Source organism: Siniperca chuatsi, linkage group LG4 (assembly GCF_020085105.1).
Source record: "Siniperca chuatsi isolate FFG_IHB_CAS linkage group LG4, ASM2008510v1, whole genome shotgun sequence".
Classification (NCBI taxonomy): Eukaryota; Metazoa; Chordata; class Actinopteri; order Centrarchiformes; family Sinipercidae; genus Siniperca; species Siniperca chuatsi.
In genome coordinates this window covers 9537495-9551334 of record NC_058045.1, presented here as the reverse complement: position 1 = coordinate 9551334, position 13840 = coordinate 9537495, and the positions used below count along the sequence as shown (strand labels likewise).

General features: G+C 38.3%; 2 protein-coding genes across 3 annotated transcripts; one reads left to right on the top strand and one right to left on the bottom strand.

Moving 5' to 3' along the window:
- The first annotated feature begins 2380 nt into the window (after positions 1-2380).
- On the top strand, positions 2381-4471 carry si:ch73-330k17.3 (IGFBP domain-containing protein). Its single transcript, XM_044193004.1, has 4 exons — positions 2381-2761; positions 3715-3802; positions 3888-4083; positions 4210-4471. Exons 1-4 carry the CDS (start codon positions 2434-2436, stop codon positions 4267-4269), a joined length of 672 nt encoding a protein of 223 aa, XP_044048939.1. The 5' UTR covers positions 2381-2433; the 3' UTR covers positions 4270-4471.
- A 2197-nt stretch (positions 4472-6668) lies between these two features.
- On the bottom strand, positions 6669-12158 carry parp16 (poly (ADP-ribose) polymerase family, member 16). Of its 2 annotated transcripts, none has more exons than XM_044193002.1 (7): positions 12081-12158; positions 10960-11156; positions 10196-10333; positions 9900-10106; positions 9526-9697; positions 9268-9412; positions 6669-7671 (listed from the first exon to the last, which is right to left on the bottom strand). In XM_044193002.1, exons 2-7 carry the CDS (start codon positions 11146-11148, stop codon positions 7536-7538), a joined length of 987 nt encoding a protein of 328 aa, XP_044048937.1. In that variant the 5' UTR covers positions 11149-11156; positions 12081-12158; the 3' UTR covers positions 6669-7535. The 2 variants fall into 2 exon arrangements, with proteins under 2 accessions (XP_044048937.1, XP_044048938.1); XM_044193003.1 differs by having other exon boundaries at positions 6669-7548.
- Positions 12159-13840: the final 1682 nt, after the last annotated feature.

The following is a 13840-nucleotide window of genomic DNA, read 5'->3' as shown; positions in this document are numbered from 1 at the left end:
ATGAGAGTATTTCCTATTTTTTAGCACTAAAAGCTGCTCTCTTAAAAAACCCACGGCAGAGATTTTGACTTGTCAAAGCAGAAAAAGCATTGGTGAAATTAATAACATTAGCAATGGCTGAATTCCATTTAGGTGAGCCAGTTCCAGGGTCCTGGTATTGTGCATGCTGGCGTACTGGGACACTTGATGGAAAGGAGCCATTGTTAATGTTGTTATTTCCACATGTGCTTTTCCTGCTTTTACAAGTCAAAATGTCTACCGTAAAAAAGGGTCTATTGGGACAAGCTAAGGAACAATATCTGTAGTGTTGCTGTATTAAACAATGTTAGTTACAGTAATATTAAACTGTTACAAAAAATGCCATTGATGGTATTTACTAGAAACTTTAAGGGTTGATCAATCATGACAGGATTAATACGCATTGGAGTCATGTAAAAGTTTCAAAATCGAATTGCTTTTGAACAAACATATTATTTCTTTACACATTTGGGGACCACAATCCTTTCACACTGCAGCAGAACAGTGACTTTGCACAGCTTTATTCACAGGAGCTACTCTTTAAAGTTATGTCAATATGTAAATAATGCAAAAGACTGCATTATACTCAGTAGGCGATTTGAGGGGGGATGTCATCCCCCTTGTTAGTAAAATGACCAAAATGCATCCCCCTTGTTAACCTGCCATCCCCCCTCTTCATCCCCTAGTAGCAGAGAGAGTGCAGGAGCAGAGGGGTTGTTTAGTTGAATATGTTAGTCTAGTCTGCCTGACTCATTGATCCTTTATCTGACGGAGGTTTGTGCAAGTTAGAATCTACGGCCCCGACCATGGCTCTGAAATATCAGTAGCCTAACTGCGCTGTGTATTGATGAATCTGTGGCGCCATAGTAGCAGATGGATTTGTAATTGCGCCTTTTTCTCTCCCGCCCTTCTATCAGTTTTGTCTTGGATTTATAATATTCTCTAAACTATATACTATAAACACTCAATTCTATACTATATTGTAGCCTATATACTCTATAGAGAAGTGTCACCTTCACGATCAAAGTGACGAGTAGCAACGTGTAGTGTGGGGTGCTCCCATTGGGCCATCCCCCCTGTTAAAAATTACAAATCACCAACTGATTATAGTCAAATACCTATACCTAAAGTAAATAATCATCCTAAGGAAAAACACACATACAACCAAGGTTTTAATAATAAATAAATGTCAAATCCATTCAATTCTTTTAGAATTTGCTTTGTATTAAAAATCTGTTTTCTCGAACATTCTTCACTCATGTGACCTTAAAAAATAGTTGCATATTTTGCAAACATTTATAAAGACTGTAAGTTGGACAGAAAAATGATCCTAAAGTAAGTCACAGTGTAAACAAAGGCATGTATGGCTTGACTGCCTGTTTCCAGTGCACCACTTTACAATCTCAGATTAAGACTTTGAAGAGTAAAATATATTTGAGAAAACTGGGAATGCTTTTATTTAACTTTGTGGCGATTTCACCACCTACAACATGCAGTAATACATAGATATTAGTTACTGTAATGAACCAGATACATCTCCATCTATCTGATGTGTTTTTATTTCCTGATAGTGTAATGCTACCAAATAAGAGTTGCAACTTTGTAATATTATTATGGGTATTTGCTTTAAAACACTGAAATGCTAGATACTGCTTTGTGTCATTCTTAAGGTGCAAAGCGGGTCATTTTACTATTTAGTTTTAGTTGCTGTAGAAATCACAAAAAATGATGAAATAAATGTATCTTTTTTATGTTGGATAAGGTGATAATTATTTGATCCCCTTAGATCCCATTCTACCTGAAATACTTGACTTATGAGTAAACTTATTGTACTCTTCAGCTTACTTGCCGCCCTAAAAAGGGAGCCAGATAAAAGGAAAAAAGGCATTTATATTGAAACCTCCGGTGTAACTTGATAGATATCCAGTGACAGTGGCCATATTTTATTGTTATGTTCACAACCTGCCAGAGTTTTTATTCAGAGATACAAAAATTACAAGATGTCCTGATCAGATAACCTGCTGATGTCTTAATCCTTTTGTTCTTTCAAGAAATAGGTCATTACCTGATTGTAGGTGTGCACTGAATTACCCCTTCCAGAGGTCATTTGACTCCAAATACAAAGGGGGCCAGTCTTCATCAGACTTATCTAACGGTGTTCAGAAGGAAGAATTATTTCAAAACAAAATCACACTGTTGATAGTGTGAAGATAAGACGTGGGGATAATTAACCGTGTATTTACACTAAATCCACCCAGTAAAACCCCCTTGCCCTCATCTATTGGCTGCTGGTGGGGGGTGGAGGTTGTGGCTCCTAAACTATAAAGCCTTGCTAGTGTGTTATCTCAGGGGCCGACATATATAAAAGGTGCTGACAGGTGTTCTCACCTCAGGATAACATTAGGTCGATCAAGGATGTGGACGCTCTTCTTTTTGAGTGCCTTGTTGGGGGTGTTGGGGTCAGAGGAAACGCCCTCTGGAGCAGCTCAGCAGCTTCAGGCTCTTCACTGCCCGCCCTGCGAACAGATACACTGCTCCACCCGGCAGCCGCTGAAGCTCCAGTGTAAAGGTGGTGTGACGACAGGTGTATGCGGCTGCTGCCCTGTCTGTGCCAGAGCAGTGGGGGAGACCTGTGGAGGAACATGGGACTATCTGGGCAAGTGTGATGAGGGGCTAGTGTGTGTTTACCAGGACTCAGCAGCTGACAAACCAGATGCAGAGCGCAAAGGGATCTGTGAAGCAGGTGTGGTCATAATTTATAGCCTCAATTAGTATCAAGCAGGTAATGTGCCCTGGATGGCTTTTTATCATTGATTAATACAATAGACCACAGTGAGCCAAATTTCTTGATACATAAACCACCATTTTTAAAAAAAAAAGATGCAGCAATGCCTGAATTTTGCATCACAAAAAGTCAATAATATAGACTCAAAAAAACATGAAATACTCCGTTACAAGTTCTGTCCTGTAGTCAAAATTTACTCTGAAGTATCAAAATAAATGTACCCACCATGCAATATAATTACTCCAGTCAGTGTTATATTTTTATATTTATTATATTATTAGTACAGATTCATTCAAATATAAGATGTGTTCTAATGTTATAGCTGATTGAGAAGAAGCTAGTTTTGACTACATTGTACACTATTGGGTTGTTTAACCTATAGCAATGCATCATATTTTGAAAACTGATCATATGTTTTGTAAAATTCTGATTTGCAAAGTAACTAATAACTATAGCTGTGAATACATGTAGTGGAGTAAAATTCCCCCTGAATTGTAGTGGAGTAGAAGTATAAAGTAGCATAAACCTCAAAATTGTACTTATGTACAGTGCTTGAGTAATTGTACTTAGTTACATTTCACCACTAAGTAAGTCATTGTAGTGGGAATTGTGCCTCTGTGGTAAATCTTGTTTATAGGCTGTGAAGCCTGATAGTGTGGTCAAGGCTTCCTTTGATTCAAAGGTTTCAGCTAACAGCTAAGCCATAATTACACCTCTTATCTCTTCATGGTGAAACGAGTTATCACCGTTATTGATACGGTATCAGACGTAGTAGGAGATTAGAGATTTTCATGCTTTGTTTCTGCTCAGGAAAAGATGTAAATATTAAATTTGATATGTCTAATGCTTTATGAAGAAGAGTCCCACTTCTGTTTCTCATCCAGTGTTTGCTTAAAATGTGCTTTGTGCAGTGTTTGAATCCTCAGATACAGAGATCTGTCATCCAGAGTGCACCAAGGAACACTGTCAGGCCAACCCCTCTGAAATCTGCTCTGCCAGGTGACTGAAAGAAAAAAAGACGTTTTCCCCTCAATATCTTCTCGTGCTGCATTTTTAACAGAAATCTGAATTTCCTGCTCTGTAGGTTTGTGTCTCTGGAGAAGACTGCGTGCCAGGGCTCCTGCCAACACACCTCCTGTTCAAGCTGTCTGCTGCTGACACCCCCATCATGCCCTCAGACCTGCACCTCCTCTGATTCTTCCTGTCTACACCGCTTTGGGAAGTGTGTGCACAATCACCTGACAGCGACTCATAATGCTGTATGCCACAACAACCTACAGGTCGGTTGGTGAAAACCATCGGAAAGCTACATCAACAACAAATGACTTCATTACACTGGGCTGCCTTAAAACGCTTCACCCACTAATGCAACACTGTGAACTGTGTCTTTCTTTTTGTCTCTGTAGAGAACTCCTGAGGGGCATTTTCTGTGTTTGGTTCCGGCCTGTGGAAACGCATCGAAGTAATTCCCTTTGTAAAGAGAGGAAACCCAGAGGAAACTAGCTCATGTAGCAAAAAGGAAAAAGGCAGCTATCTATAAACTTTGTGTATAACTTGAAAATTCTTCACCCAAAAATCACATTTTGTATGCAGTGTAAACCTGAATAAAAACCTGTGAAATTGTATGTATTTTAAATTGTGAGCAATAAAAATTCATGTCATACCGTACTTTGATGTTTTAACCATTGATGATTGGGTTGGCAGAATACAGCTGGATCTATTCAGGTTTTAGACTATGCTGTCACTTGATACATTGTTATCAGTGAGCTTGTGTGGTGGGTTTCAGCATGTATTTTTACATGGTTTATTGTGTTTTGTGTATGTTATGTTTAAGCCTGTGCATGCTCTGTGCTTACCTGTGGGTAAATACTAAAAACAGTTGGGCTGGATCTGAAATGATTAGCTATTCTTCACTAGACCTGTATGGATTCTCTACTGATAATGATTACCCTCTGTACTGGGACTCAATTAAGTAAAAAGTACTGAATAGATGAAATGAACATGATGCTTTGCACATGACCCGCATGTTAGATACAGTTTTTACCCATGCTAGCAGCGTGCCTCTAGAGATGTCTTTGGTCCAGACTGAAATATCTAAATAACTTGCCATGAAATTTAGTTCAGACATTCATTCTTGGATAAATCCTCTGACTTTCCATCTAGCGCCATCATCAGGTCCAAATGTTAATGTGTCCAGTACTTTGGTTTATGACCAAATACCTGCTAACTATTGACATTCCCATCAGCCTCAGCTGCACTTTGTGTTTAGTGCTTATTAGCAAATGTTTGCATGCTAACACACTAAACTAACATGGTGAATAGGTAAACATTAGACCTGCTGAACATCAGCATGTTATCATTGTCATTGTGAGCATGTTAGCGTTGTGGTGTTAGCATTCAGCTCAAAACACCAAGTACAGCCTCACAGAGGTGCTAGCATGGCTGTAAAGTCTTGTTTTTAAGTTTAGTTTTCTACAAAGAACTGCCTTTATAGTGAATGTTGAACCAGGAATGAGTGAACCAATTTGGACACCTAGAATCAGCAGAAACAATGCAGCTATTTTTTTTTTTTTTTAAGATTTTAAGAAGAAAACCTTGAGGCAGAGAAATGAAGAGGAATACTAGAGTCATATCAGTCCAGTACTGTGCCTCTTCTGTTTGAATTGTTCCCATTTTGGGAGTTTTTCTGGTTCCCAGGAGAAGTGACTCCCCTCTGCCATCACTGCCCCCCTGACAGTTGATGGTTATTGAATAACAGACGGTTTATGAGGCAGCAATAATGAAGCTTGTGCAGAAAGGGAATAAAGTGTGGACCAACAATGGACAGTTTGTTCTGTGTCCTTCAAACGTGAGCCGTTTCTGAAGAGAAGCAGTTTATCTGAAGGATTTCGCAAGAAGGAATCGTTTTTTATACCAAAACAAAGGCCTGCATTTTCTTTCATCTTCTTTTAACTTGTCAGTCAGTTGCATCACTAAAGTAGTGTAATATCTAAATAATATCCAGTGTTTAATCAGACAGAAGGGAGGACTGTGCAAGTGCCAGAGGGAAACATGAGAAAGTTAATAAGAAATAGTGTCTGTGTTGTCAGTATTGTACAAGCAATTATAATTAAATTAATGTTAAATACAAAGTACTATAATTGTTTTCTAATCTGGCTTTAATAGACCTCCCAGGAAATATATATATAAAATCTCACAAACTTTCCTGTTTGTGAAATATATATCATAGTACTCCATCATTTCAGTTAATAATTTGTCCTCTTACAAGGTTGTATGACAGCCACATAAAAAAAAAATTAATTAAATAATATATTTTTTTGTGCTTCTATCTGTGGATACACATCAGCATATCAGGTATCTATTAGAATGACAGGATCTGTCACCAAAGCGGACCGCCTCTGTTATCAATCCCATATAGCCGTCTCACTTTTTTTACTGATAAAAACAGCAGATAACAAAGGACTGTCTGCGTGCCAGCTGTAATAAATCTGCTCCTGTCAGAGGAAACCCATGTTAAAGTTTGAATACAACACAAAACCCGGGAACAATAGAAAAGTACAAGAGATTATTATGAAGGAGTAACCTTCGAGTAGATTTTGATGTTTCGGAAGCAGCTGCGGAGAGTTTTACATGATTATTCTCAGCATGTCTGAATAACGTGTAAGGTTACAAGGATCTAAAACAAGCCCGACAATCATTTAAAGTCAACCACTACACTTTTAAAGATTTAGAACAAACTAACCTCACTCAAACGTGAATCACTAGTGGCCTCTGCCCAGGGACTACCAATTAGCTTTTATCTATCTGGTACAATACCTTGTCCCTGCTAAATAAATAAACAAACAAACCCTTGAAACTATTTAAATAAAATATCAAAAGTATAATTTTATTAGTGTCAAAAATGTTAACATTCTAAGAACCTGTTGCCTTTAGGAGGACATACAGCTTACTTCTTTTACTGCTATAAGGACATAAAAGCATATCCGAAATGTTTATAAATGAGGTTATCAGTGGCCTTTCTGTGATCCATCATTATAAATACGTTATGTCAGCACAACAAAAATGGCCACCTCATATATTTTTTTCCCTTCATTAAACCTAATTATTATATTCAATACCTTAAAGTTGCACTTAAATCATCAGTTATAAAAGGTACCTACCCATTAATTTGCCAAAAACTGAGCGATACAAAGTCATACCACTAAAAAGTAAGCATTTAAATTGTAACATTGTCTTTAGTGCCTGATCAACAGACAGACACTAATGAGTCAATATAATTAGTGTGCTAGAAAAAAAGACATCTCAGCGTTTGACTCTACACTGTGCAGTTATTTAAACAAGATGATTTCTCAATGTCTAGTTTTGTTTCCCTCTTTGGTTAGTAAGACTGTGTCCTCAGAGGACTAAAACAATAATGGAAAGAGCTTATCTACAAAACAGGATGTTTACTAAACCATACAAATTACAGATGAAACATTGCATAACAGTTTTAAAATGCAGAATGGTCTTATTACCCATTTCAACAATTTTAACAGGATCCCAATAGCTGCTATTTGAAAAGATATGTTATCTTGGAATAACAGTAATAATAGTTATTTGTACAAATAAAGAAAAGAATGACTGTAGAGAGAAAACTGTATAAAAGGTGTATAAAACTTTATCTTTGCTCGGGCCTCCAGTCAGGAAGGCACTGTGGACAATAAACATCCAGGCCGTCTGTCCCGTTGTCTTGTCACCTGAATAGTCTGTTCCAAAAGGAAACAAAGGTGGTCGAGTTAAAGGCACCGATGAATATGAGCAGCAGAATATAGAGACTCATCATGATGGCAAAATGGTGTCTGAGGAGCCAAGAGGTGCTGCGGGAATGTCTGAAGAAGAAAAACACAAAAATTACCTTTTGTTTGCCAGCAACAAACAAAATATACTCATTTACTTTGTTTCCAGAAAAACAAGAGGCCTGTATTGTGCTATGGGTTTTGTATAGTTCCTATATTCTAATAAAATATAATCAGAATTGTAATTATATGAGTGTTGTTTTTAAAAGTATTCATCTATTTATGTTCTATTTCTCTTCTATATGCCTATTTAAGATTTAAGCAACAGATATTGCAGACTTTTTTATTTCTGCCAAAGGTTTAAATAACTGTTAATTGCTTTAATGTGTCCCTCTTTTAATCCCCAAACTATGGACAAGTATTTATAAGAGTATAGTTCAGTATTGGTAACAAAAATAGTATAAAACAAGCATGAATTTGCAATAGCTGTAATCATGCACAGCATCCACGCATTGTTGTCGTGAAGGGGGAAATTAACTATAGAGACAAAAAACGTTTTATGTACCAGGCTGTGAACATGATTTCTGCTGTAAAGTTGGGCATTTTAACATGGGGCTGTTTGGGGATTGAATCGCTTTCGGAGCCAGCCTCAAGTGGCCATTCGATGAACTGCAGTTTTTGGCAGGTTGCCTCTTCGACGCAACCAAAAATTTTAATGATAATCATCTCAGCAAAGTTCACACTGAGCTCAGCTGGCTAATAAATGTGAATGTACAAGTTGTATTGCATGGAGTTAAAGGTGAATTCACACATACAGACACAAAGAGGCAGGCAGTCTCTCGTCTGTCACAAGCCTGAAGCATACCAGTGTGTTTGCATTAAGTACGTAATTTACATACTCAGCTGAACCTGGGCAGCTGTTTCTCCATGTTGCCATACCGGCACATGACAAAGTTGTTTGCTGGCCGTCTTTTAAGTCTTTGAGTACTGGTGAGCAGCACTAGCATGTTTTTCAAGGTTCAATTCATAATGAATGGCATCCCGTAGCTTCCAGAGTGTTTAAACTTGTATGTAAAAAAAGGTGCCAAGTCATTTGCAAAACACTTAAAGTTTCTGTAAATGAGATTCTGAACAAGCAAACAACTATTTGCTATGTAAAGATATAGTGGAGTAAAGGCATCTTGAGCACTACCTATGTTGTGAGCTTCTCTGTGCTTTGTTTATACAGCCGGTCCGGCCGCACGTGCATGTTAGTGCATTTGAGTCCCTCCGTGTGAAACTGTTCGTCTGAGAGGAGAGCTGTTTTTTGTCTCATCTAACTCTGTTAATTAAGGGTTATTTCGGCCAAACCAGAGGTGGTGACTGTTGGAACAATGGAAAAACTAACAAAGACGGTTTTGGTGAATTTTATTTTGTTTCTTTCCCGTGTGTTTTACGATTATCTGCGATGTAAAATTACTGTTTTTCTCAATGGAGTTTGTTGGGTCATAGCGCCCATTTGTTTTGGTCTGAGATGCTGGTGCTCTAGTGCAACATTTAGTGGCAGTGAATTGTCACTTGCTACTTTAAAAAAACATTTTTGTGTGTAATTTGGCTTATAAATAAAAATTTTATAAACACTTTTTCAGCATTTACATCCTTTACCCACAAGTGATCTGCAAAACTACATTTGACACAGGACATTCTTACCTGGACAGGTGCCTCCTCTGAGAGTAAACAAGAAGGTACTTGACTCGCAAAAGCTGATTGTTGGTGACTACAAAGTATTTCTGCGGTACTTCCCCTCCTTCGCTGTTCTTTGCTCTTGAGCGCTGACGGTCAATGATTTCAGAATCTGAAAAGGGAAAGGAGTAGCTGGTTTTAATATGAAGCGATTTAAACATCAGTGTTACAGGATTTAAAATTTGTGTTATTCTGTGCGTCCAGTGAGTCACGCGGTTAACACACCTTTTTTCTTAACCTGGCACTTAACATCTGGGTGATCAATAACTTCACACAAGGCAACACAGCTGAGCAGTGGACCCAGGAGACTTTCTCGCCAGCCGCTGCTGTGGGGACTGTAGAGGACAGCCATGCTGAGGTCACTGGTGAGGTAGGTCCCCTCTCCAAACACTGAGTTCTGCACACAACATGCAGAAAAGAAACCACATCCACTGAGTGTCGGGCAGAAAAAAAGGAATATCTCGGATTTCCACTTCATCCTTTAGTAATCTCTGCACTGCAACAGCTCCATGAAGTTGTATATATCACATAATCCAGGTCTATAAAGGGACAGCTTGTTATTGCCACAGAAGAGATGAAGCAGTGAAGACTGCACTAACCTTGTTGAGGTGACAGTGCAGCCCATTGTGAATGATAGAGTGAAAGTTCTCCAGGCGGCTCCCGTGAAATGCATAGAAGACGTCTCTGCCTGCCCTCATCTTCTCAAACCTGGCGTTCATCTGATCGCAGTACTCTAGCTCAAACAGGAAGTCTGGCACAGGCGCAGAAATCCCTTCATTTTCCGTCAGGTTACAGAGTTTGGCATACTGGTTGAGATTGAAGAAACACACAGTTAACAAAAAAGCAAGTAGTAAAAGACACTGTGGTTTATGTATTTATACTTGTAGTGATGTACCTCATCTTTCTGTAATGTCTTCACAGCAAAGCTTTTTGAAGAGAGAATCCAGTGTGTGAGAGCCAGATGATGATTTCCCTCCCTGGGTCGTAGTCTCACCAACTCTCTCACACCAGGCAAAGAGTTCACATCTGCCAACTAGAAAAGAAAAACTTCTTTTGATCATACTGCCACAACAGAAGTAGTCACGCCTGTCCATAGTAAATTTCTGTATTGTGTCCAAATTTCTGTATTGCATTTGGCCATGTCAGTGATTCTATCTCATGCCCATGCCCACAGAAACCAAGATACAAATCTGTAATATACAGTATATGTACACTGCCAATCAAAGTGTTATGAACACCTTTAGATGTGGCATTTCTTATCAAATGTGACAAAGTCATGTTGCAAACCGTTTTGTTTAATGTACTTTCAATGTTTCTCACCAAACTGTATTGTTTATATCTTTGAAACCTCTTAAAACTATTTGCAAAGGCATTTTAATATTTTGACTCTGCATCGTTGGCTTGCAGTCTTGTTCTTCACCTGTTTTACTGAAACACTGCTACATCTAACAGCACATTACTGCCACCAAGTGTATGTGTATCATGCCGCCACTATGCTCATTATGTACATGTGCATTCTTTCTAAACAAAAGTAAAAGGTAAAAAAAAAAGCTCAGTTCATTTACTGCCTTTATTGCTTACTTGTAATATCTAAAATTAAGGTACTTAATATTGTAAATATTGTATTCAAAAGCTTTTGGCTGTCATTATATATCTTACCAGCTCCTCAAAGTCTTTATTGTCACTGCTTATGTATCTAGGAGGGAAGGGCCTCAGCAAAGAGTCCCTCTTGTAGTTCTGTGCAGCAGCAACAAACAAGCTGCAGCGGAGGTCTGCTGCTACTGGGTCTCTGTGCAGACAGGAGCACACCAGCTCTCTGACCGCCTCAGGTGGGAGCGGTGGCTGCATTCCCAGCACTGCAGACAGAAGTGATAAGATAGCACACAAGTGAACAAAGCCAAACGTTAAGTTAGGTGATAATAGCACAGCAAACACCTCATGACAATTTATTATGAGGGCTAACAGAAATGGATTAAAACAACTGTTTTGTGGTGCCAAACGGTGTACTCCAATCACAATATGTTTCCCCTAATGATTGTTTTTGTTATTGAATAATCTGCTGATTCTCAGTTAACTGATCACTCGCTTGGTCTTTAAAATATAAAACATTTCATCATAGTCCAAATGTCCGAAGGAGGGGGATGCATATGTTGGCAGCATGAAGTCTTCTCCCTCCTTATCTAGATTTACTTTAAAGGGAAGACATTTTTTGATAGGGATAAAAAATGTACATCTAACTCGTTTTGCACTAGTGATCCTGTTCGTAAGAGACCCAACAGGTCAGGTAACTGGCTTAGGCTAGCTCATCATCAACGGTTATACACTTAAGCTAACGTTACTGCCAAGTTAGGCACTAACCTACGTTACTTTTATCAATAACGTTAACGTTACTTAACGTTTACTGTAACTTTTATGGTCAACATCAAAACAAAAACTGACACTCCAATACACAGGGTCCCATGTACTGCCTTTTCCTGGTCTGACAACTTTGCTGGAAATAAATGACGTTACTGGTTAGATCCTGTATTAGGTTAGCTAGTAGCATAATGTTGTCCCTCTTAACTAGCATAGACGGGTGTGAGGAGGCTACGTTAGCTAAAATTAGCTGAGCTAATAAGTGAAGAGCTGCTAATATATCTATCGCCAAGTAACGTTACTGGTAACAAATACAGCATTGTCGGACTACTGTGGGATCCTGAGTGTATCAGGAATACATCCCTGTAGCACACAGACATATTTCACTTGACAGACACTAGTTTAAGATCATTATTTGCCGTTACCTTCGGTCTCGCTCAACTCATAGCACTGCAGGAAGAGCTAACGTTAGCTTTGGGAACTGCTGCGTTCATGATCTGTAAACATAACACAAAAGAACAGCATTGTGAAACTTTCGTGTAAACACAAACATGGCAGATATATTAGTGAATGGAAAGGCGTAGAGGCCGTGTCAGTAAATTAATATAGAGGTAAAGCACACAACTACCTTGGGCAAAAATGTCAATACGTGTTTGGTGTGCATTTTTCATCTCCATTGTATTATGTGGCAGAAGCGCCATTTACGAGGAACATTGAAAGCAGCATTTATAATACTGTACTGATGTCCAGAGAGCCATTCACGTTTCACAGCAGAAACAAAATAGCACTCTTTCTCCAGCTGCTCAGCAGACTTTGTCAGGTACAGGGACGTCAAAAGCAGCACACCCAAACCAAGAGGGCATGGTAGATTGTGAAAGAAGGCACAAACATGCATACATTTATCACAAGTACCATGCTATCTTATGTATTTGTGGTAAAAATCTGTATCATTAGAGCATATGGTTTGTAGCCATGCAGTAAATACAAGCAGCAAAATCTGACGTTTTACAGCTTAAACAAATCTTTTAACCTAAAGCTCAACTTGACTCTGACTCCTACCTACATAAAGGCTTTTGTTAGGACAAGGCCTTGATAAACCAAACTTATTCTTACCTGTCATATACCTGAAGAGACAAATCAACTGAAACATCCCAGCATGATTTGTCCAAAAATTGGTTAAATTAAATTAAAGTAATTGAAGAATTAGAGGACTCATTTCCAGGCACGAGTAAGAAATACACATTTTCATTACCAGCAGGATAGACTACTGTTATGGTCTTATATGAGGTCTCACCATAAACTGTATGGATCTGGATCTCCCCAAAACCTCTCAGGCAATTTCAGCTCATTCATAATTCTTCTGGTCGAAGCTGGAACACATTTCCAGAAGATGGAAGACTTCCGCTGACTATGACTACCCTTAAATCCTGGTTAGAAAACTTTGTACCACTTTCTCATAAAGCACCCATTTTAAAGTGTTTCTACATCGTAACTAATGGCTTCATGGATAAATTACTAATACTTTATAGATCAGATATAAGCAATTATACAGCAGCATCTGGGTTGCAAAGTAGTGAAAAGGCTCTCTTGGTGGTGGATCTTTGGTAGTCTTCACCAAAGCATTGGTGAATAATTTATCAACCATTAATAAAGCCATGAGTCAACTTATGAACCCTTTATAAGAAGTGAATTATTAGAAAGTGGTACTGAAAACTTTGATGTTCTTCACTGCCTTTGACTGAACCCTGAGCACTAATCATTATCCACCATGCACTTACATTGTTTTAATGTTTGTATTTATTTATTTGTTTTTATCTTTTTGATGTAAAATTGTTTCCATCCTTTTAATTTGTGTTTCAATGTTTTATGCTGTATTTTCTGTTTTTTTTTATGCATTACATAAAGGTCTTTTAATTGCCTTTGTATATGAAATGTGCTATAGAAATAAACTTGACTTGCCTTGAATTTGTTATTTGGGCTGAAAAACAACTGAAAAAGTAGTAAATGTAACTCTATATACTGTATATGTAGGCCCCTGTTAAGTTATGTTAAACTAAGTTTTTACCCCCTCTATGACTGTGATATGTAGTAGGTCTATATTAAATAGTATGCTCACAGGCAGCCAATCAGATCAGATTGTGTAATGCCTCCTCTGTTTTTCAGCACTGTGGACAGCATCATGGAG